General features: G+C 46.3%; 1 protein-coding gene across 1 annotated transcript in view; it reads right to left on the reverse strand.

Moving 5' to 3' along the window:
- WNT9A (Wnt family member 9A) overlaps positions 1-22,307 on the reverse strand; it is a 59,082-nt gene that overhangs the window by 10,326 nt on the left and 26,449 nt on the right. The window contains exons 2-3 of the mRNA XM_069859195.1: positions 7,698-7,957; positions 3,409-3,671 (exon numbers count right to left, since the gene is read on the reverse strand). Coding sequence (XP_069715296.1) covers positions 3,409-3,671; positions 7,698-7,957 — 523 coding nt within the window. The remainder of the gene's footprint in view (positions 1-3,408; positions 3,672-7,697; positions 7,958-22,307) is intronic.

Genomic DNA, 22,307 nt, shown 5'->3' on the forward strand with positions numbered 1-22,307 from the left:
ATAAAAGGTTCAGTTCAAAATTGTTCAGTTCCAAAAAGGCAAAAATTAGCACTCGTATTGCCTTTGATCCACGTCAAATCAAATACGTAAGAGTTATTGCCCAAATAACCAAACTAATTTAGTTTGAAGTGGTTTCAAACTATCACAGTCACTAGGGTAGCAGCTCTTGCTACTCAATGGTAGGAAAGTCTATAAGGCAGTAGTTGGTTGACGGACAGCTTCTTTGGAGAAAGATGAGTAGAGGAAACATGCTGAGTTTCATACTTAACCCATTGACTTCATCAAGGAAAATATCAACAAATTCAGCAAGGAAATCTCGTACCGCCTGCTGATCAAACTGAAGGAAGTAGACCGAACCTGATATTAGAATCATAGAGTGGTTTGGGTTGGAAGGGACCTTAGAGATCATCCAGTTCACACCACCATGGATAGAGACACCTCCCCCTGGATCATGTAGCTCATAGCCTCATCCAACCTGGCTTCTAGGGATGGGGAATTCATGACTTCTCTGGAAAACCTGTGCCAGCGCCTCACGATCCTCACAGGAAAGCATTTCTTTCTAAGATCTCAACTAAATCTCCCCTCTTTCAGCTTCAAACCATTACCCCCTCACCCTATCCCTGCACTGCCTGATAGCCCCTCCCTGGCTTTCCTGTAGCCCCCTTTCAGTACTGGAAGGCAGCTATAAAGTGTCCCTGGAGTCTTCTCTTCTCCAGGCTGAACAACCCCAACTCTCTCAGCCTGTCTATACCAAATAATCTATACGGAAGTGTGAGCAATGTCAGAGACAATCCATCAACCACACCAAGGCCAACATTTGGTCTTCAAATCAGTTTCCATGTTTGGAAACCTGAAGCAAGTTTTGACCTTGCAATTACAAGGCCAGCCTGGGTTCACATATCTGACTTGAACACCTCCGATCATCCTCCTACTGTCACCATGTTGTGCTAATGGTTTTGGTCCACACAACCTGCCTATATAGATGTATGTTCTCTTGTTCTTCAGCCACAATCCTCCTAAAAACTTCTCAGTATGCAGTTTGCTTGTTCTCTGCCTGGCTTCATGGTACTTCTGCAAATCTGGTGGGCTGCTTGGCTTGTCTTTCAACCAGATTAAGGCACAATTATTCTAGGAGCATAAACAAAGAAATCATTGCAACCACTACTGCAAATGGGCAAGAAAAACTGTCAGACAGCAATACCATCTTGACAGACGTGGCGTGAGTGGACAAAAATAGGAACACCAGATCACTGACCTGCAGTAAAGGTCTTTGACTTGGATTGCCATGAGGGCTCTCGGTGTCTGGACAACCGTCACAACTGTTACTCAGCTGTTTAGCTGCAGATATTACACTAGTGCTTACAAACCACTGCCAATGACCAGGACCTGAATGTGCCAAGTAGAGGCAGAGGATGCAAAAGAGTCTCTGACATCTCCCCTGCTCCTGGGAACTAGCTCTGCGGGATCAGGACAAGAAATGGCAGGCAGAAAAGGGAGATTCACTCCCTCCAATTCATCCCTGTAGTTTGATTAGCTCAAAATCACATAGACAGTGTAAAGTAAATAAGGGACCTAACCTAAATCCAAGACTGGGTTCCAACCACACAGGTATTCTGCCTGCAGCTGCTGGGGTGGGGAGTACTAGGGAGTTAGGTCAAATCCCTCAGGAAAATTTTTGAGCTCCACTACTGCTGGAGGGGAGATGTTCATGCAGTTACAAGTATACGTCAATGGCATCTAAAGCCACATCCATGCAGGTTTTGAGAAGACTGTGTTATATGACTCTGGAAAGGGAGGAGAGCTGGGACATCTCAAAGTGCTCTCCAGCATGAAATCATGGCCTCCATGGACCACCTTCTCCATTTTCAGTCTTACTTGCTACACAGCCAACTCCAAAGAGTTAGGACAGGCCCTTGGGAACAACCAAACACAAGGATTAAAATAAATTTCATCACCCTGCAAAGCCTGTTTCACACGCCAAAGAGCTGCAACAGGAGTTCAGAGGCACTGAGCCTTTTAATCCAGAGGCAGAAAAGCTGTCAGCCAAAGCCAGACACCAGCTAAATCCAGGATATTTCTAATCCTGATCTCAGCACTGTCTAGGAGCATCTGGTGGTTGGGAGAGGGGGAGACTTTTTGCTGGCCAGCACTCACTGGTGGCATTCTCCAATGCCCCAATTCCGTCGCGAGGAATGACATTTTATGCATACACACAGGAACAACTGAGCTGGAGTGGTGATTCCTAGAATGCACAACTGGCTGGGCTGCATTTGCCTGGGAAACTGGAGACCCAGGTCCCCCATCCCAGCCCCAACTCTCCATCCAATCACACGGACAATAACAAGGCTCAAAGGCTATTTATAGCCTTACAGTATGTCCCTCTTCGAGGTTGGCGCAATGAAACACTGATCCTAAGCACCTGTGCTGGCCAATCTGAGGGATTTTCGTGTTTGAGCAACTCTAGGCTAGGTACAGCCAAGTAGATTATGGGAGAAGGTGGAAAGCCCCTTCCTTTCCCCTCTCTTGCTGGAATAACCCAGTAATTGCAGTCACTTTGTCCTTTACGTCAGTCCCACAGGGAGGCCCGCAGGCAGGAGAGTAAAGGCTCGTGGGAGGAACAAGGGGTAAAGAACAGAAAGTCCTCCAGCAGAGATAAGGATTGAGGGGGTGGAGGAAGAAATAAAGGACTATAAACCCAAGCACTGTCAGCGGCAAACTCAGCAGCTCTAGGTGACATGGAAGGCTTCTGCCAGAAAACAAGGCTGAGGGGACTTTTAGGACTGAGGTCAGTCAGAGAATATCTCCACCATGGTTCCCTGCCAGTTGTTTGCCCAGCCAGTTTTAAATAAACCTGGCTATGAAGATGCTACAGTATCCATGCTCTACTGAACTGCTGCAAGAAAAGCACCCGTCAACCTGTGTGGAGGTGGCATAAATCTCTTCCTCCTTGTCGTGTCTCCTGTAAGCCCGGAGCACCTGCCTTTCCATCCCTTTTGCACCATGAATCACCTTCCCTGGAGGTGTTTAAGGGATAGGTGGATGAGGTGCTGAGGGGCATGGTTTAGTGGTTGATAGGAATGGTTGTACTCAATGATCCAGTGGGTCTTTTCCAACCTAGTGATTCTGCGATAACACTCTCTCCTCCTGTAGAAAGCCAACAATATTCCCTTCTACTTCAAGTTTTTGAGACCTATATAGTCCTATTTCTTTCCCTCTGGTCTCCTATCGATGGTTTTGGACAACTCTTGAAGCACATTCCCTTAACCGAGTCTTCACCACTCCAGCAGAAAAATCATTCCATGTGTTTTGTATCCAACATTCCTGTTTCCACACCCAAGTGCAGGACCTCATTGTCCCCTCAGATTCCACAACAGCGTGAACCTCCACCCTAAGCAGTCTACAACGTACCTTCATGCCCACGAGGTTATTGTGGAAGTCCACCCTGGCTCGCAGGTCCTTGTTGGGTTTCCTCCCCAGGAACTCCTTGACAAACTTGTTGCTGTATTTCAGGTTGTCACCGCAGCCGCCCCACTGCCAAGCCTCACGGTTCTCCAGGTCAGGTGCCTCGTCGCAGGTGCAACGCTCCATTCTCCCCGCACTGCACGCCTTGGCCATAGCGTGTGTCAGCCCCGCCGAGGAGATGGCATACAAGAAGGCTGTCTCCTTAAAACCTGCAGGAGAGAGGAGGAGGTGGTTTAATTGCAGCAAGGCTCAAGAAAGAGAAAACAGGGAGGCAAAACCCATTGTGAGAAGAGTTTGAGCGATGCCAAAGAATGCTGAGCTCTATGTGCATCACTGATAGTGGAGAGGACGATGGAAGGCAAGGAATGATGGATTCAAGAACACAAATGAAATCTGGCCAGCTCTGTGGCTGTCACTCTCCAGTCAACCTCTGCCTGAACACAAAGAAGTAAGAAAAAGTCAGACAGGCCATGGAGATACCATCACCACAATACACCACCACTGCTACCAAGGGGACACCAAAGAGCAGGAACCCAGACAGACTTCCAGTGTGATGGCTGGGTTAGAAACCATGAGCACTCTGTATCCTTCCCTTTCCCCCTAAAAAAACTCACTAGGTCCTACTCCAGTCCAACAAAGTTGTTAACAGAAGTCACCTGAGGGCTTGGAAGACACAGCAGCCAGCCTGTCACCCAATGCAGGACCTCACTCAAATGCCTCAAAATGCATTTAAACCTTAAATCTTTCACACGCAACCCTTTTTTTATACCTCTGTGCTTACCTGCAGGGATGCAACAGCATCCACACCCCCCAGCAGGTAAACTGAGGCTCAGAGAGACCCATGATTTAGATCTAAATGATAAAATACAGAAATAAAAAGCAAACATACCAGTATTTATAGCTTCTCATTCTCCAGCTATGGAAGCCATAAACGACTGCATATTTGAGATGCAATTCCAGAATGGCTTTGGATCTGATTCAAGAAATCCCCCACTCAAAAATAACACAAGTGGATGGTGACAGTAGTGGATATATCTGTAATCTGGTGTGTCAACCAAGGACATGTGGAGACACTGCCAGGTCATTTTTGGAACTGTTCCTTGGGAGGTTCATGGTAGTCCAAGCAAGTTCATGGGGTGCAACCCTGGCCCATCCCCAGAGCCTTCCCAAAGCACTCCCCAGGTGCACAATGATGAACTTCAGTAGAAGACTGATGAAAATACAGTCCAGGAGACTGAAGTTTGGTCCTTCCAAGGAGGTTGACTCAAACTAGATTGTGATAGGAATTGTCCAGCCATTCTGTCTCTCATTTGGAAAAGAAGAGCAGGAAATATTCCCTCATTGGAAGGAATGTTAAACTAAAAAAGGCTGAACTTGACACTTGCCAAGGATACTCCAGTGGTCAGGGTTGAGAAAGCAAATTTGAGGTGTTTCCCTCTTTGTTTTCTCCCTGAAATTAGACTATGTCCTCTGGTACCCCAGAAACATCAACATAGCAAGATCTCTTATTGGGAATGAGGCAAGAATTCTTTACTTAATTAACACAACAAAAAGTCATGGATATGCAGACCAAATTCCTTTGGGGGAAAACAAAAAACAATAAAATAAAAATTAAAAAAAAAAAGCTGCTTCAAAGCAGCTTTCATCTTCTGAAGGCTAGTTCAGCTTTTCCTAGGTTACACCTTAGGTCAGTCAGAGGGATGCCACTGCTAGAGACAGATGTTCACAAGCCTCTGTGCTCCCAGACTGCAGAATTGGCCTCTTAGAATCACAGAATGGTTTGGGTTGGAAGGGACCTTGTTCAATCTCCCCTTCAGTGAGCAGGGACATCTTCAACTACATCAGGTTGCCGAGAGCCCCATCCAACCTAACTTTGTGCTACAAAGTGGAGAGGTACCAGTGGGCTAACAGATGAGCCTTGATGGAATAGGGTTTGCAAACTCTCCTCAGAGTCTGAGACGCTACAATTAGCAACAAGCAGTCTGGATGTGGCCACATTTAGTAGACAGCCCAGACCTAGAACACGCTTGAAGCCTCCTGGTTTAGAGCATTGAATTCAGAGTGGTTGTGAAATCTCAGCGGAAAGTCAACGCCATGAACCACAATGCATACCAGGTTTGACAGAAAGCCAGGAGGAACGGTTCATTTGCCAGCTTCTCCCCCTCCATCAATCTCTCTCCATCAGCTTCGGCTCTACCTCCTCCCGTTCTCCATCACTGAAAGCTTCACAAATTCCCGGTGCCCATCAGCACGGGTATCATCTCACCCGCAGGCAGCTCAGGCGGCTTCCAAGCAAGTCCATGTGACATTTGGCTCTGGCCAGATTTAAAGCTATCTCTGCCATGCACTATTTGATTGCACCAAGATATTTTGTAACAAGATAATGAGGTTTAAATCAATGCAGGCATTCTAACCCCCAGTGCAGCGACAGCCTGCCATCCACAGCTATCCAGTTTCAGCCATTTCCAAAATTGTTCACGAGTATCCAAAGAGGATAACAAGTCCCTCAAACAATCCCCTGTTATTTTAAGAACCAGGCTGCATCAGCCCAAGTTGCAAACCAGCAGCCAGACCCTTCTCATGATCAAGCGTAAATATGGAGGGAGAAACTTCTCTTCAGCGAAATTTGGGAAGTTTTGCCTTTTTATTTTTTCCTTTCCTGTCCTTAAAAAGTGCAAAGGTACGGGAGGAGAGGAAGCAAGCCCACACCAACATAGCTGTGTCTTAATGGGTGATGCATGTGCCCCTTTGCCCTCGGCTATCACTTGCTGCAACGCTGAACCAGGAACCAGCAGCTCCCAGAGAGGAGGAGAAAGATTTACAGGGCAGTGTGTTATGCTGCAGGAGCAACATCTGAAGGATTTACAGTATTGGTGGAGGGCAGAGATGTTCCAAGGGCATAAAACATGGAAGAATGAGACAGCAGACAGAGCCTTGCAACCCTCAGAGCTACCATTCATTACATGCAGTCCTGACAAGGTGGAGAGGAGGCAGTTCTTCTTGGTGTTTTAAGGCAGCTGGACTTAAAGGCTGCTTTGAGGGCTGCCCACGGGGGCAGGAGCATCTGAAGGAACAAGCTGTGGCCTCCAGGTGTCAGCATGAGAAAGTGCTTGGCTTTCCCAAGGCCTCACTCACTAATCCAGGAACTCCTCTGGCATGCAGGGATATTTTTAAATGTCTTGCAGCTCTGGCTGGACCTCTAAGGTTTCATAAGGACTTTCCTTGTTTCCACCACAGTCAGTGACATTGCATTAGTTAAGCCCCAGAGCTTCTGAATTACTCCTCCTCACTAATTAGCGAAGGAGCGCACTTCGTGAACCTCTGCTCTTATCTTTGAGCACATCAGATGCTGGGTTTCTAGGTCCAGCTCTGTTGCTGAGCATGGGACTTTCTGAAAGTCACTAAAGCCCTTGAGATCCCATGCAAGTTACCTGTAAAATGGTCCTGCTGCATCATTAGCGTCAGTCCAGAAATAAGAAATGGATTTTACTGGGAGGGTGTTAGAAAATGGACTACATGAGGTAGCACAAAGGAGAGAGATAAAACATACCACTTGCTCCTCCAATACTCTCTCAGCCTCTGGTCATGTCCACCTGAGCTGCTGGGAAGGGGTTTAGCATTGCCCACCACTCACACTGGATTTAGAATTGCCCATCACTCTGGGGACCTTTCCCCTGCGTAGGGCACAAACATCTACAGATTTTGCCCTGCACTACGAAGGGCTCCCCTTGTCCCCATTAACAGGACAGCACAGAACAGTCCATATTGCCTTATTTCCCTTCTCATTGTCTTTCCTGCAAGGTTGACACAATAAATTAAAAAAAAAAAAAATAAGAAAGAGAGGACAGCTCCAAGAATTTCAACACCTTCCTCTCCAGCAACAGCTTGGCTTGCAGCAGAAGTGAGGAGGAACCATAGCTACTGGCTGCAGACACACAGACGGACATCTCCAGCCTCCAAGGAGAGGAGCCATGGCCAGCAATGAGAAGCTGTTCTGGGTTGCTTCATTAGTTCAAGCACATAAGTTACTGCCATACAGCATCTTCTTTGCCTCTGCGCACTGTCATGGATAAGCTGAGCCTGGCGTTGTCTACAAGCTCTTTTTGGACCTCTGGGGAGGTGGTTGTCCACCGCTGGCAAAGGATGCTCCAGGATGACCACTGTGCAAAACACCAAGGACGATGATGGGTGCAAGAGGTGCCATCAAGCCACACTGAGACCCCTTGCTCACTCACCTCTCTTTAGCAAGCTGGCCCGGTAGCGACCCTCAAGGGTACAGTTCCAGCGCTCAAAGCGAAACTGGTATTGACACTCCAGTGCGCTCATGCTGATCGCCTCCATCAGGGTCTCGGCCACACCGGGGTCCCGCCGGCACATCCTGCGCTGCTTCTTCTCCAGCTTCAGGCGGTCACAGACTTTGTAGTGGGCTTTGACGGCAGCTTCCTCCATTTCTGAGGTCAGAGGGAGGATGGTCAGGGGTTCGTTCCCCGTCAGCCTGCAAAGGAACAGACGGACACAGTGGTGAGGACAGAAATACAGCCCATGGTAGAAATGGGGGCTGTGGTGGGACTGGGCTTTCTCCAGACAAGCAAGGCTTTTACCACAAGGTTTTCTTTGCAGTGTGCACACAAGGTGGGAGCAAAAGGAGATGTGTAAGAAGCAATATTTGGATTTATGTCCTCTACTACCTCTCACAGAGCTCGTTTGGACACAACACCTTGGCAACATCCACCAAAGGATTGTGTTGAAAACTGAAATGGGGAAGAAATAATTGAAGGTATAACTACATAAACTTGGGAAACTAGCAAAAAGAGAAGAGCACTACAGCCACTCACGAGGTCATAGAGAAGTCTTTTCAGTACATCAAGCAGAACTAGCTTGTTAAGGGGGAGAGGGTGATTCAACCCACCAGTCCCCAGGACACACACTGAGAAAGCACATGCAAACATTCTGCCCTCAGCAGAAGAGATCATCACATAAAACCTAGCAAGACACAGCCTGAGGCTTTGAGCAGGATACACTTTTACAGGCAATCCTGCCAAAAGCTTTTACAAGAGTGAACAAGCTCCAAAACCTAAAAAATGACCTGAAGAAATACGTGTCCCCTTGCCTTCTCTGAGCACAAGGTCCCTGACTCGTACAATGTGCAACAAAAGATGCCAGCGTACTGTTCCCAGTGTCGAGTGACGAGCTGCTGGAAAAGGACCAGGCTGGCATCAGACCCAGGGAGCAAAGAGGCTGCAGGAACATCTGCTGGGCTCATGAGCGGTTTGTTGGCCAGGCTGCCCGCACCCCACTCTCCTGGCTCTGCCCTTTTCCGGCAGGGTGCCAGTCCAGGCAGTCAACGGGAATCACTAGGTAGAGTTTCGAAGGACCTGAAGACGCATTTCCCCAGCCAAACAGAAAGATCTGCTAAAAGCCAGAACTGAAAACATGCTGGAACACTGCAATGTTGCAGAGATGAGCACAACGATGGATTGCAGGGTCAGACATCCCCATTGCTGCAGGACCACCTGGATAAATGGGGTGGAGGGCATAGGAGGGGAGAATACACTCCATCCCCTTCACTGCACACAGAGGAATCCCAGAAACCTTTAAAACCCCACCTGCCCTGCAGAAGCAGAGGTTTGTTGTCTCTTCTTTTAATGAGGATTTCTCTCTAATCATTGGGATACGTCCTGCCAGGAGCACAGTACTTAAGGTTAAGTACCTAGGATGCTTCAATTTCAAACCTCTTTGCACAATGGAAAAAAAATCCTCACCTGAGGCATAGCCAGCAGCATCCTGTATAGATTAATAATTTATTAATAATAATTTAACAAAGGGGTTTAATATAAGATCTCTAAAGGAGGGAGAAAAAAAACTGGCTGGGTTTGGATTGTTAGGAGAATAAGGAGATGTTCTCCCTCAGTTACCTTCAAAACTATTAGGATTTAAAAAATAAAATCTGCAATTGTAAAAACAAAGTCAGAGTGGTTTGTGGGAAAACATGGAAGACAAGTGTAATCAATGTAAATTTAAAAAAAAAAAAGTATCCCCAAATTCTGTTCCCACAAAATGATAGAAGCATTCAAAAGGCCAAACAGCAAGTTCCATCTGAAGCATCAACAAACATTAACTCTTATGTTTTTACTCTGTCTGGACTGGGATGGAGTGTGGACTTGGGCTTGATAGCTGCCCAAAGAGATGGGACGTGACCCAGCCCTGATGCCTCGTGAACTGAAGCTCCAAGCAGGCTTGTTCATGAGAAGAGAAAAATCTCCAGGACATTAATTCCTGGACTTGAGCCAATGGATGGAATGTCCTGGGAAACAATAGAAAACTGAAGCATTAGATGGAACCATTGTCATCGATGGCCAATTTCACTGCTCAGTACAAAAGGCTTAGGTAGGAGTTCACCAGCTCCGATACACGGGACACATGGGTAACAGCCACAGTAAGCTAAGAAAGCTCGACCAGCATGCAGACACTCATCTCACCCTTTTGAGAAAACAATCCAAAGACAAGACAAACACAACATTCTTACAGGGAAGGCAGAACACCGTTTTCCACCTCCTGTTTCCTGACTCAGCTCCTCCCTGTCCTCACCCCTGAGAGAAAAGGGGACACCTGGAAACCCAAACTGGTGAAAAAAAACCCAAAAAATCAATGCCATGTACAAGGGGAACAGAGATACATCCACCGCTGCCTGGCTTATTGCTTGGACTGATTTCACTGGCTTTCAAGCTGGTCTGAATTAGAGCACGGAAACTGAACAAGGAAAGCATCTCTCGAACAAGACAAGTAATAAATATAGGGGAAAGCGGCCCTTCTTAGACAACAAGCAATAAGGTGAAGACCTCCAGGTGAAGACCTCCATGAGCAAAAGCAGCACATATGCACATATGCATAGGTTTTCCCCCACCAGTGCTGGATCCATACCCAGTTCAGCAGGGGGGACCAATGAAGCAGCCTTTGCTTGGTACACACATTCCAGCAGCCCCAGGAAGAAGGGTGAGGTGGAACTTTTCAGAGCGTGGCATCAATAATAAACAAGCCCAGAAAGAGCCAAGGAGAGCCGGTGCCCCCACCTGAAATGCTGCCTTGGAGCTGCCACTGCATGAAACCTTTATAATTCTATAAAGCCCTTTTATGCAATCTAGGCTGAGTGAGGTCCCATAAGGCAACGGTGTCAGAATCTGATGCTTTCTCAGCTCCTCACAAAGACTGAGCTGTTCCTTCCAATGAAGTTTTTCGGGATGGGGGAGGAGGAGCAAGTTCGTTTTATTTTTTAAACACTCAATCCACAACAGTTACAATTAAACTGCAAGCCGGCACTTGGTGCAATTGTATTAATCTGGATCAAGGGGGCTGAGCATGAGATGAGCGTGTGTTTGTCCACTAGGAATCTGGAGAGAGACCAAACAGCTCATTGCTCACAACCAATGAAGCTTTAACTCTCTGGAAATAAACTTTGGCCTCTGAGAGCAATATGAATCTACAAAGTCAATACTCATTCTGCTTCAGACTTTGACCTAATCTTCCGTGGACCTTGCCTGACTTCTGCTCTGTGTGGCACACTTGCACTGTCCAGACCTCACCAAGTGCCAGATCCACCTCCTCAGTGCTATATCCACCCATTTGAGAGGAACCTTGCAACATCATTTGCTGTGGTCTCCTTCCAGTTCAATCTGTCACTAGTCTGTAGCCAGGAAACCAGAAGATTGTTTTATCACCAGCTGTAAATAGCAAGACCTGTCCAGTTTGTACAAACACTACTGGTAGCATTCGGTTGCCTTGGTTGTGAACTTCATGTCAAACATTGCTAATTGCTTTGCTCTCCTGGAGTTCAGACTGCATCACCCAGGCTTGGGAAAGATCCCAAACAGCCCCTGCCACTGCACAACTCGGACCGATAGCTGCACAGCCAAGTTTTACCTATAGCACCATGGGACTACTGCTCTTCCAGAGAGACAATTCATCATGCGCCCTGCTTCCAGCTCAGAAGTCAAGAGTTTTTATTGCCTCATCAGCTCACACTTTCATCAGTGTCCCTGTATTTTCCCTTGCTTAACTGGGGATTTTCCTGATGAGAAGATGAGCGGGACAAGACAGAAGTAAGGTGCCTTCATAGACCTGCGAGGACACACTCTCGATTTTTGATATTTCCTTTGCAAGTGCCACCAGAGACACAAGCCAAGGTCAGTTGCTTTCCTGCAAGGCAACACCTCTGCTGTACCCACCTGGAATGACAGACCTGCTGAAATATTGCCCTCCTATCCTGGTGCTTCCTTCTCTGATGAGAGATTTATCTTTGGTACATCTGTACAAAGACTGGAGTGATTCTGTTTTCACATTTTACATGAATGTTTCTCCTCTTTCCATCACTTTTCCTCTCCCAATAATCAGAAAAGTTTCCGAAAAGTTGACAATTTGAATACTAACATCTAAATTAATGGCTCCACAACTCCAAGAGTCAGAGTTATGCTCAATATCAGGCTTGTATCATTATTATTTTTTGCATCCTACAACCTTCAGTTGCCCTACCCCCCACCATCACACTCCCACACAATGAAGAAGCTTTCCTAAATTGATCTACTATGGTCCTCCCCATCCCACAGATGCTAGCTGCCCTTTGAAGCATAAAAAGCCAAAAGTCCACAAAAACTGAATACCACAGTGAGTGACAAAGACTTGATATTTGGAGATGAACATGGAAGAATCAACTAACTAATTTGGCACTGTGTTGTGTGGTGTTTTTTAAAGTTTTCAAAGGTACAACCACCACTATCATGCTTACACTAACTTAACATCCTTTGGAGGAAACCACCTGAAGAGCACTCACCACCCTCACTTCTGCTCTTCCCAGAGCTGTCAGAAGCATTGGTGGACACCCAACTCATTTGGGATCAAAGAAGCCTTTCTCCTCTTCACTGCTAAATAACAAGTTCTCTATTTTCTTTCTACCCCTCAGAGTCACAACTAAGCATTTTTGCTCCAAGATGCAGTGCTCACCCCAGCATTCAGGCATTCGTGTCTATTGCTACCTTACTTAGAGCACAAAATCCAAAGCCACACATGTTAGTTTCAAAATTCTCTGCAGTTCTCTGAGTGACAAAGCCAAAGTTTTCCTACTTTGACTCACATCTATGCATGCAAAACAAATCCCAAGTCCCCTTCAGTCCTTACAAAAAAAATAAAGCAAGGTATTCTTCTAATCTCAGCAAGGATTTCTCAGCTTATCTTGCCATCTCAGCAAGTTTTAAGACCCTTCCGTGCAGATTGTTCTGTTATTTACTCCTAGCTCAACCCTTCTTCTGTGTAATTTTCTCACCTATCTCTTCTGGCATGGTACTGAGACCTTGTGGGTGTCCTAGAAGGTAATAGGAGGAAAAGTGATTCCCTAAGTCCGAGAAGATGTAGACCATCCAGAGCTTTACAGGACAGAGCTAAACAGCCTATACTCTACCTACAAATCCAAAAGAGTTTTGCTAAAACTCAGTCTATCTTATCTCCTTGCAAGGCTTCAACCCCTTGTCATCATCCACAGAGAGCTGTCCTTCATGCATGTGGTAGTTCTTTTACTTCAAGGTCATTCCCAACCAATTGTCTGCTTTGTGCTCACCTCTCCTTTACGCTCTCAATAAACTCCATAAACTTGCTGTTGGAGAAATGGCTATTTTGATCCTTATCTTCCTCTCAATAGCATGGTACACATGCAGAGCTTTTCTTTAGGTGGCAACCTATCAAACAAGGGCTTCCTCATTACTCAATAGTGCCCAAATCTCAGCTGCGGCTTCTACTTGCAAAGAAACAAGTAGCAGCCCTCCCGCCACTGAGATCACTACAACATCATACGCTTCCATCAACACACGATAGGAGGAACAAGGTATTGCAACCTTGCTGTATTCAGGTGGAAATCAGCCATACCCTGTGTTCATCGTCATAGAATCATAGAATGGTTTGGGTTGGAAGGGACCTTAAAGATCATCCAGTTCCACCCCCCTGCCATAGGCAGAGACACCTTCCACCAGACCAGGCTGCCCAAGGTCCCATCTGACCTGGCCTTGAACATTTCCCAGGAAGGGGCATCCACAACTTCCCTGGGCAACCTGTGCTAGTGTCTCACCTCCCTCATAATGAAGAATTTCTTCCTAATGTCTAGTCTAAATCTTCTCCCTTCTAATTTAAAACCATTCTCCCTTGTCCTATCACCACATGATGGAGAGCATGTGCTTCACACAGAGTAAAAGAGGTCTTGGATCTGCTTCTGAGTGGTGGGAACTAGGAGGACAGAGAGGAGAAAAGCTACAGCACGGGGGAATTTCCACTCCAATAAATCCCACTTAGGATGGAAGGAAGCATCAGTCTCCTGATGAAGTATGCTTAAACAGATTTTCTGCTTTTGGGAAACGAAGACTCTTGTAGGCTTCAGTCATTCAAACCTATCTTAAATCACTCCTCTGCCTGGATAGATCTATAAAGCCATTTCATAGAATCATAGAATCACCAGGTTGGAAGAGACCCACCGGATCATTGAGTCCAACCATTCCCACCAATCTCTAAACCATGCCCCTCAGTACCTCATCCACCTGCACCTTAAACACCTCCAGGGAAGGCGAGCCAACCACCTCCCTGGGCAGACCCTTCCATTGCCTAATGACCCTTTCAGTGAAGATTTTTTTCCTTATGTCAAGCCTGAACCTCCCCTGGCGGAAGTTCCCTCTTGTCCTGTCCCCTGTCACTTGGGAGAAGAGGCCAGCTCCCTCCTCTTCACAACCTCCCTTCAGGTAGTTGTAGAGAGCTCAGGTTCTTCTCTGAAGATCTTGGGCAAGGAAATGGAGGAGAGGGCATGTAGAGATCCTGCTACACATACCCACCAGGCTCTTGGGTCCCATCAAGAGTTGCTTCCAGCATCCAATGAAAAGAGAAACAACAGCTGCTTCTGAAAGAAAGAATTTGCTGGTGCAAATCTCCAGCTTTTTCCTTTCTGACACTGTTCTCCTGACCATTTCTAACATTCACATAGCCACTCTGATCCCAAATAATTAAACTCTTTTCAGTCCCAGGTGTTACAATAGAGATAATTTATGCCTGAGTTTCCCATCTTAGCCTTAGCTGAAGTTCACACAAGAGTCAGAGGACTTCTCCTAGGCTGCTGAACACAGCATTCCAAGCAAATTAAATCTCTCCATACCAGCTGTCCTGTATTGAGAAGAGCACTGGACCCCAACATCCTTACAAAGCAGTTGTCACATCAGGTCAGAAGGGATTTTTTCTGTGAATGGGGTAGAGACACAGATGGTTGCCTCCCAGATACAGAATGGTTGCTGCATGTATAAATAAGCTTCCATGCAATTTCCTGCCAAAACATTTCCTCAACTTCTCCTGCAAATACTACCAACAAAAAGTCTGGCCCACAGTATATGAGGGCAAAACTTAGCAACCAAAGGAAAAAATACTTCAGTGAATGAGCAGGGACTACGTGACTCAGTTGTCGAGAGCTGGAGATGTTCTTGTTATGGTGCATTCCTGAGCAGCACCTATGGGACCAAGTTGCCATGAGGAACAGCTATTTTTGCACTGTGGCAACCAGAAGCACCACAAGCAAATACTTCACGCTGCTGCAGCATTTCCCACTCCTGCAAAGAAGAGTATCTGCACAGGTTGGGAACTGCATCTGTAGGTAACAGCACTCCACTGAAGTAAGGAAGCATTGCCTTCCCTTCTGCCTCCCTTCACCCAGCGAGAAGGGCATAAGAACCACAGAGGAACCCCACAGCACAGGAAGGAATCAAACTTGGGTCTTTCACCGTAATGGTGTGCCTGAACCACAAGGCACTACTCCTTGAACCACAAGGAGCTACCTCTCCTCCTTTCCGCCTCTACCTACAATCAACCTTATTCAAGAAGTTTCCAGTCCAGCAGAGCAAAATCATTTTTATTTTAGTCAAATATCTCAGAGTTCATAGAATCACTAGGTTGGAAAAGAGCCACCATATCGTCAAGTCCAACCATTCCTATCAAACACTAAACCATGTCCCTCAGCACCTCGTCCACCTGTCCGTTAAACACCTCCAGGAAAGGCGACTCAACCCCCTCCCTGGGCAGCCTGTTGCACCATTAAGATTCACCAGCAGGGAAACAATACAAAGAGAGAGCAAATCCCAGGACCGGCTCTACATTCATAATATTCCCTTGCCATTCATGTGGTTTGTGCTGAATAATTCCAAACACAAAACTAACTTTAGAAAACACTGCTATGATTTTGAGGAGGGAGTGTTAGTTTTTACAACTCAATGACTATTGGCTGCCCTTGGCTAGGAGGTCCCAGGTTGTTTGGCCCCAAGAGCTGCCAGCAACCTAATTCCACTGGAATAACCCATTTTGTCTGTACATGAGCAGAGGTAGAGAAAGGGGACAGGACAAGGGGGAATGGCCTCAAGCTCCACCAGGGGAGGTTCAGGCTGGACATCAGAAAAAAAATTTTCACAGAAAGGGTCAATGGACACTGGAACAGGCTGCCCAGGGAGGTGGTTGAGTCACCATTCCTGAAGGTGTTTAAAAGACAGGTGGACGAGGTGCTCAGGGACATGGTTTAGTGATTGATGGGAATGGTTGGACTCGATAATCCTGTGGGTCTTTTCCAACCTAGCGATTCTGTGAAAGGAGGCAGAGAGCAGGGAGAAGAGGAGGGGAAGGTTGTTTCCTCTCCCCTTCATCCTCTTAAGAATGAAACAGCAATCAATGAGATTTATGAAGGATTTTCAACCCAACTTAAAACTGGCCGGTGAACCGCGGTGCCAGTGGAATGCACAGGCCAGGCAACAACAGGGGCTTTTGCTCCCGATTTAAGACGGCATTAGTTTTGTCCTTTGCAGCCTGTGCCAGGAATTACACCCTGCTCCGCCCACAACCCCTTCCCAGCAGGACAGCTCCCAGACCCCCACCAGACCCCCAACCCCACCACCGCTCCTTATCCCAACCAGTGCTGACTTTCATTTCACTTTTCTTTTTTTCCAGCTTAACATCATTTCTTTTGGCGTGGGTCCCACTAGACTGTAGGCAACTTGTAGCTTTGAGTTTTGGTGCAGGGAAGCCAAAAGCGAGAAGAAATGTGATGGAAGAAAAGGAAGAAATAAGCTCAGAGAAAAAAGTGAAAGGCTTTTTTAACCTGTTTTCAGAATATTTACCATGATGAATTGGTGAGAGACGCACACATGTCCAACATATCTGTGCTCTATAGTAACACCTCTTCAAGCAGGAGGACAAAACTACCATAAGTTATGGGAAGGTTGTTTGATTGTTGTGGGTTTGGGGGTTTTTGGTGCTTTTTTTATGTGGATTGAGGGGTTTGGATTTTTTTTTTTTTTTTGTGGAGATTGTGAGGGAGTAGTAGTTTGTTTTTTGGATTGTTTTTTTTTTTCTTTTCACTACTGCAAATCCTGCCATCCTGGGATCTCCGATCCCTGCTATAGTAAAAAAACAGTTCAGCCCCATCCCTAACGTGGAATTAGAGCAGCAAATTTTAATCTAGAATTGGGCCTAAGAGCTATCCATGATGTAGAAAACAAGGGATATTTCTGGATGACATATACAGAAAATATACATAACCAACCCTACCCCCTGCCTTGCTTTTGAATTCTTTCTGGCAGAGTTGAGGACCAGGAGAAAATCACAGATGTAATGGTTCATACAAGGAATCATAGAATGGTTTGGGTTGGAAGGGACCTGTTTTGGGTTGGAAGACCATTCAGTTCCATCCCCTCTACCATGAGCACCTGGATCAGGTTGCTCATAACCTCATCCAACCCAGCCTTGAACACCTCTGGGGATGGGGCAGCCACAACTTCTGTACGCAACCTGTGCCAGCGCTTCACCACCCTCACAGGAAAAAATTCTTCCTAATATCTAATCTACATCTCCTCTCTTTCAGCTTAAAACTACTACCCCTGCACTCCCTGATAAAAAAAGCCCCTCCCCATCTTTCCTATAGGACGCCTTTAAGTACTAGAAAGCTGCTATAAGATCTCCCTGAAGAACATAAGGTTGCACAGTGGAATAATTTACACCAGACTTTAAAGACAGCAGACCAAAAGAAAAAGGCCAGGTGCTCCGTGGCATGATTTTCTCGCAACAGAGTGTTGAGCCATATAAATGCTGTTATATCAGCTCCTACGATAAAGCCCAAATTCCCCAAAGCCAGAAAATCATCTATGCTACAAACCTGCAGCAATAGCTTCAGTTTTCTGTTCCAAGCAAAAGGAAATGCAAGTTCTTGGTCTTTGTTAGCTTCTCTTGTCTGGGAAGAGTTGCACATAGGAAATGATATTCAGCATTTTAAATATAAACAAAGAACAAAAAAGTGCTCATTGCACTTTTTGAACTGGGGTTGCTTTACGGTTATTCCAGCGCATTTATGAAGGCAGCATCAGAAAGCATCACACACAGGGTAAGGACACTCCACCACAGGGGCAGTTCCAATGCCCAAGACATTTCCCATCTGTCCTTCTCTCTCTCTCTACAGCTCAAGCTGCTGATATGAAGCCTAACCAAGTCCTGCAGCTCTGCCCAGGGCCGGGGGCTCCATAGGGAGCACCTTGCTCAGGGCAACGCAGGGATCAAACCTGCTGAGTCAGGCCAGGCGCAGCAGTAAAAAAAAAAAAGTAATAAATGCAAGAATGGAGCCTGTTTTCCAAACAGTGCATCATTAAATTGCAAGGCTCATTGCCATCGGATGTTGTGAAGCCCAAAAATATTAACAGATTCCAAGAGGGATTAGACAGATTCAGGAAAGGGAGGTTCACCCAGGTGGGTGATGAAGCATGAGGGCTTGAACACAGCCTGTGGCTCAGGAAGCTTCTAAACCACTGACTGCCAGGAGCAAGCAGGATATGCCAGGAGACACATCACTTCTCCCATTTCTCCTTGGCTTCCCCAGATGTCCATGCCTGGCTGAAGAAACCTTGGGTCTGACCTCCTGCAGCAGCTATGTTCTCAGCACCAAGGCAGGCACCTGTATGAGATGCAATGCAGGACCCCGCTTCGGCTGCAGTATTTAAGGCATCTACACTCTCCAACCCTTTGGATAACAGCAAGAACTGCCCCAGTGGTGTCAAGCACGCGCTGCTTTGCAGCGCTGGGTTGATAGATTCATACAGCCGGAGCACCCTGCTCTCAGAGAGGCTATTGCTGCCACACTCGCTTTTGGCAGCCCCACCTCCATGGGGTCCCAGCAGCAATCCTGCCACGTCCCCAGCAAGCCTCCCACCCACGGCAGCCCTCAGCACGCCAGGACGTGGGCATGCCTTGCACGGTTCCAGCGACAGCGCGGCCAGCCATGTGTTAGTGTCAGTCTCTCCCACCCGCTCCTGCCAGGGAACGCATCTGACTTTGCAATGAATCACCCATTTGTTTCCTTAACACCTCAGCCAGCTCTTTTGTTAAGCCTTTATCTCCAAAATTTAACAGCTCCACAGCACGCATCATGCAGCGGGACTTGGCCTCTTGCTTTCCCCCTCCCCATCCCGTTTAGCTGGATAAATCGTGCTGTCCCTCCAGAACACTGCCCAGTCTGTTCTCGGCAGATGCTGCAGTCACATAGCTGCCCTTGCCCAGACCACAGAGACTGGCAGCCAGGGAAGAAACTCCTTGTAGCCAAGGCAGTAGCTTCCCTTGCTGCCTGGAGATATCCCTATGCACACACACTCAAACTCAAGTAGCACAGCAGCTAAAGAGAAAATGAAGGTTACTCTCCAGACACAGAAGCTGGGGGGGTGAAATTGAACCTTTGAGGGAATCACAGTAAATGTAAAGAGCTTCTCGAGTTCATTGGGACAGAACAACAACTCAAGAATAAGCCTCCTCCTTGATCCCAGCCCTAGCTTTTACAAGCAGGACCCGGAGGTCTCAGCTGGAAGCAGAGACCGAGCCCTAATCAACTTCTGAATAAACGACAACTTCTAGAAGCAAGCATGCAGATTCATGCAGAAGGAGGTTTTCACCTCCTCCCCTCAAAACATCTTACCCAGCCCCTATTTTATATCGCACGGAGGTCAGCTCGTGCAGTATTTAGATGGTTGGGCGGTTTGACACATCATCTGAGCTATTTCGGGAGCAGTTTACGGCTCTGCAATTCCTCCCCTGCACAACAGCGATAGCTTTTCCACTCTAATGTCATATTATCCTCGTGGTGGGTTTAAAATCTAAACAGGTGAAAAAACAAACTTTCTGGGCACTAGAGAGAGCAGGATGCACGAGAGAAACGTTATGGCGAAGTGATGGTAGAAATTTATCCTCATTCTAAGCCCCAACAGAGATTGTAGAAATGAACTGTGGAAGTAGAGGCTGGTTCCTTACAAAACTTGATAGCAGAATACTCAAAGGCTTTTGCATAATGGTCACTTCATGATGAAGGATGTATCATGAACATCTTTCTAAAGGAACTTTGTGGTCCTGAGGTTTTACAAGCCTCAAATGAAATCTCAACAGTCAGATCTCCACCTAAACAAGCTCTCTCTAGCCAAGGTTTCAGATTCATCAGATAAGGATAAATCAGTGCAGGAGATGACATTCTCTGATGTATGCTAAAACAGATTCCCACAAAGCCAACCAACATCACAAACCTTACTGTTTTCAGCTTCAAATGCAAGGTCATTGCAAAGTCCTTCCCTCATTGCCAACCACTGAACAACTCTCTTCCCTTCAATCCCAAAACATCACTCCTCCACAGCACAATTTGTCCCAGCAGGAGGAAGACAGAAAGACAAAACGATGTGAACATCAGCCATCAACACCTTAATGTCCATTCACCACCATGAAGAACGGCCCAGGTCTCACATTGTTACAGGAATGATGCAAACCTTCCTCTAATGATTGAATCCTTGCAGTTTGTGGAAGGGAAGCAGATCCTGTAACGGTGGCTAATTGCAGGTGATGAATAAATTGATACTGACAGCCAAGATGCCTTTAGCAGACCTGTGCTGCTGGCAGGAACCTCACTTACCTTTGCAGGTGACTGGGCTACTGTGTCTTCTGTAGCCTTCTCAGGCTACAGAATATACATCTTTATTATACTATATAGAACCATAAAGGGTTTCAAAAGGACCTTAAAGATCATCCAGTTCCAACTCCCCTGCCATGGGCAGGGACACCTTCCACTGGATCAGGTTGCTCAAAGTCCCATCTAACTTTGTCTTGAACACCGACAGGGATAGGGCATTCATGACTTCTCCAGGCAACCTAGGCCAGTGCCTCACCACACTCAGAGGAAAACATTTCTTCCTAAGATCTCGTATCAATCTCCCCTCTTCCAGCTTAAAACCGTTCCCTCTTGTCCTATTCCTGAACTTCTTGATGAAGAGTCCCCTGCACCTCAGCTTTCTTGTAGGCTCCTAACAGTACTGGAAGGCTACTCTAAGGTCACCCCAGAGCTTTCTCTTTTCTAGGCTGGGAAAACCCATCTCTCTCAGTCTATCCTCATATGATCAAAGAGCCATATTAACCAAAATACTACAGCCCAAGGAGATCCAAGGCTTTGTTCTTTGAGTGCTGCTGAACAGATGGGACTGCATATCATCCACCTTCAAAGTAATGAAAAGAAAAATCCTTTATGCATTGTATTAAAAAGGCATGTGGGACACAATTAACCAGCATTAAGGAAAGCATTTCCTTCTTGTATTGATCATCCATCTATCCAACTAAGTTGCATTAAAAAGGCAGGGGGGAGGACAACAAGCCAAGTGTTATACATAGCAAATTCTGATTAGATTATGAAACTAAGAAGATCTTAACAAGTGGACAGTGTGCATTTTACATAATTAGCTTGTTACTTATAAATGCCTTCCATAGTGCCAATGGCAGATTTTCACCACCTAAAATAGCCTAAAGCTCCTGGATTCAGGAACTCCTGCCATCCCAATTTAGATCAACTCAAATACAGAAACCACGAGGTGGTTTCGTTACACCAAGATTAAGAATTGAATCGGCTCTTGTGTGCCTGGATGTTGGAAGGGGTAAAAGATTACAGAAGGTAAAGACATATTATGTCACACCGCACTTTGCCAGCCCAATCCTCACCAAATATGAAAGCTGTTCCTCACAGCATTTTGACAGATTTCAAGTCACTTAGGTGGGGATAGAGCCTCACTTTAAGACTGGACACAAAGATGCAGTGTTGTGGGATGCCACAACTGTATCCATATTCATTTCACGGAGAACTGCTCCCCATCTTCATAAGACACACATTTCATGAAGCTGGGATGGTTTCGCCTCAATTCCAAGAAGCAGCTCAGAGCAAGCCTCAAGTTACAACCACTGCCTGTAAAATATGACCTTGGAAGTAGCAAACCAGGTGAGGAAATCATTTGATTCACAAGTCCCAACAAATGCATAACTGCATAGTAGTATTCTTACACCAATTTTTATGCCAGTCTTGCCCAGTGCCTGCAGATATCCATTTTTATCTAATCAAGAAGTGGGATAAAACATGCCAGACAGCATCTTCAGAAAAAATCATCTCATGGGAAGAGGTATCCCAGCAAGCAAGCATCATTCGAGACACTAAAAAAACTATGCAAGGTCCCATTTTCTAAACCACACACCAACAGCTGGCAAACCAAGCAGAACAGTCAGACAGCACTTAAATCATTGGTAACCCAAAAAAGCCATGGAGGAAAGCTATGGGCTGTATGGGTGCACATGATATGATGCCCTATATTCACCTACTGATTAGCATAGAACCATAGAATAGTTTGGGTTGGAAGGGACCTTAAAGATCATCTAGTTCCAACCACCCTGCCACGGGCAGGGACACCTCCACTGGATCAGGCTGCCCAAGGCCCGTCCAACCTGGCCTTGAACACCTC

Source organism: Phaenicophaeus curvirostris, chromosome 6, assembly GCF_032191515.1.
Source record: "Phaenicophaeus curvirostris isolate KB17595 chromosome 6, BPBGC_Pcur_1.0, whole genome shotgun sequence".
NCBI lineage: Eukaryota > Metazoa > Chordata > Aves > Cuculiformes > Cuculidae > Phaenicophaeus > Phaenicophaeus curvirostris.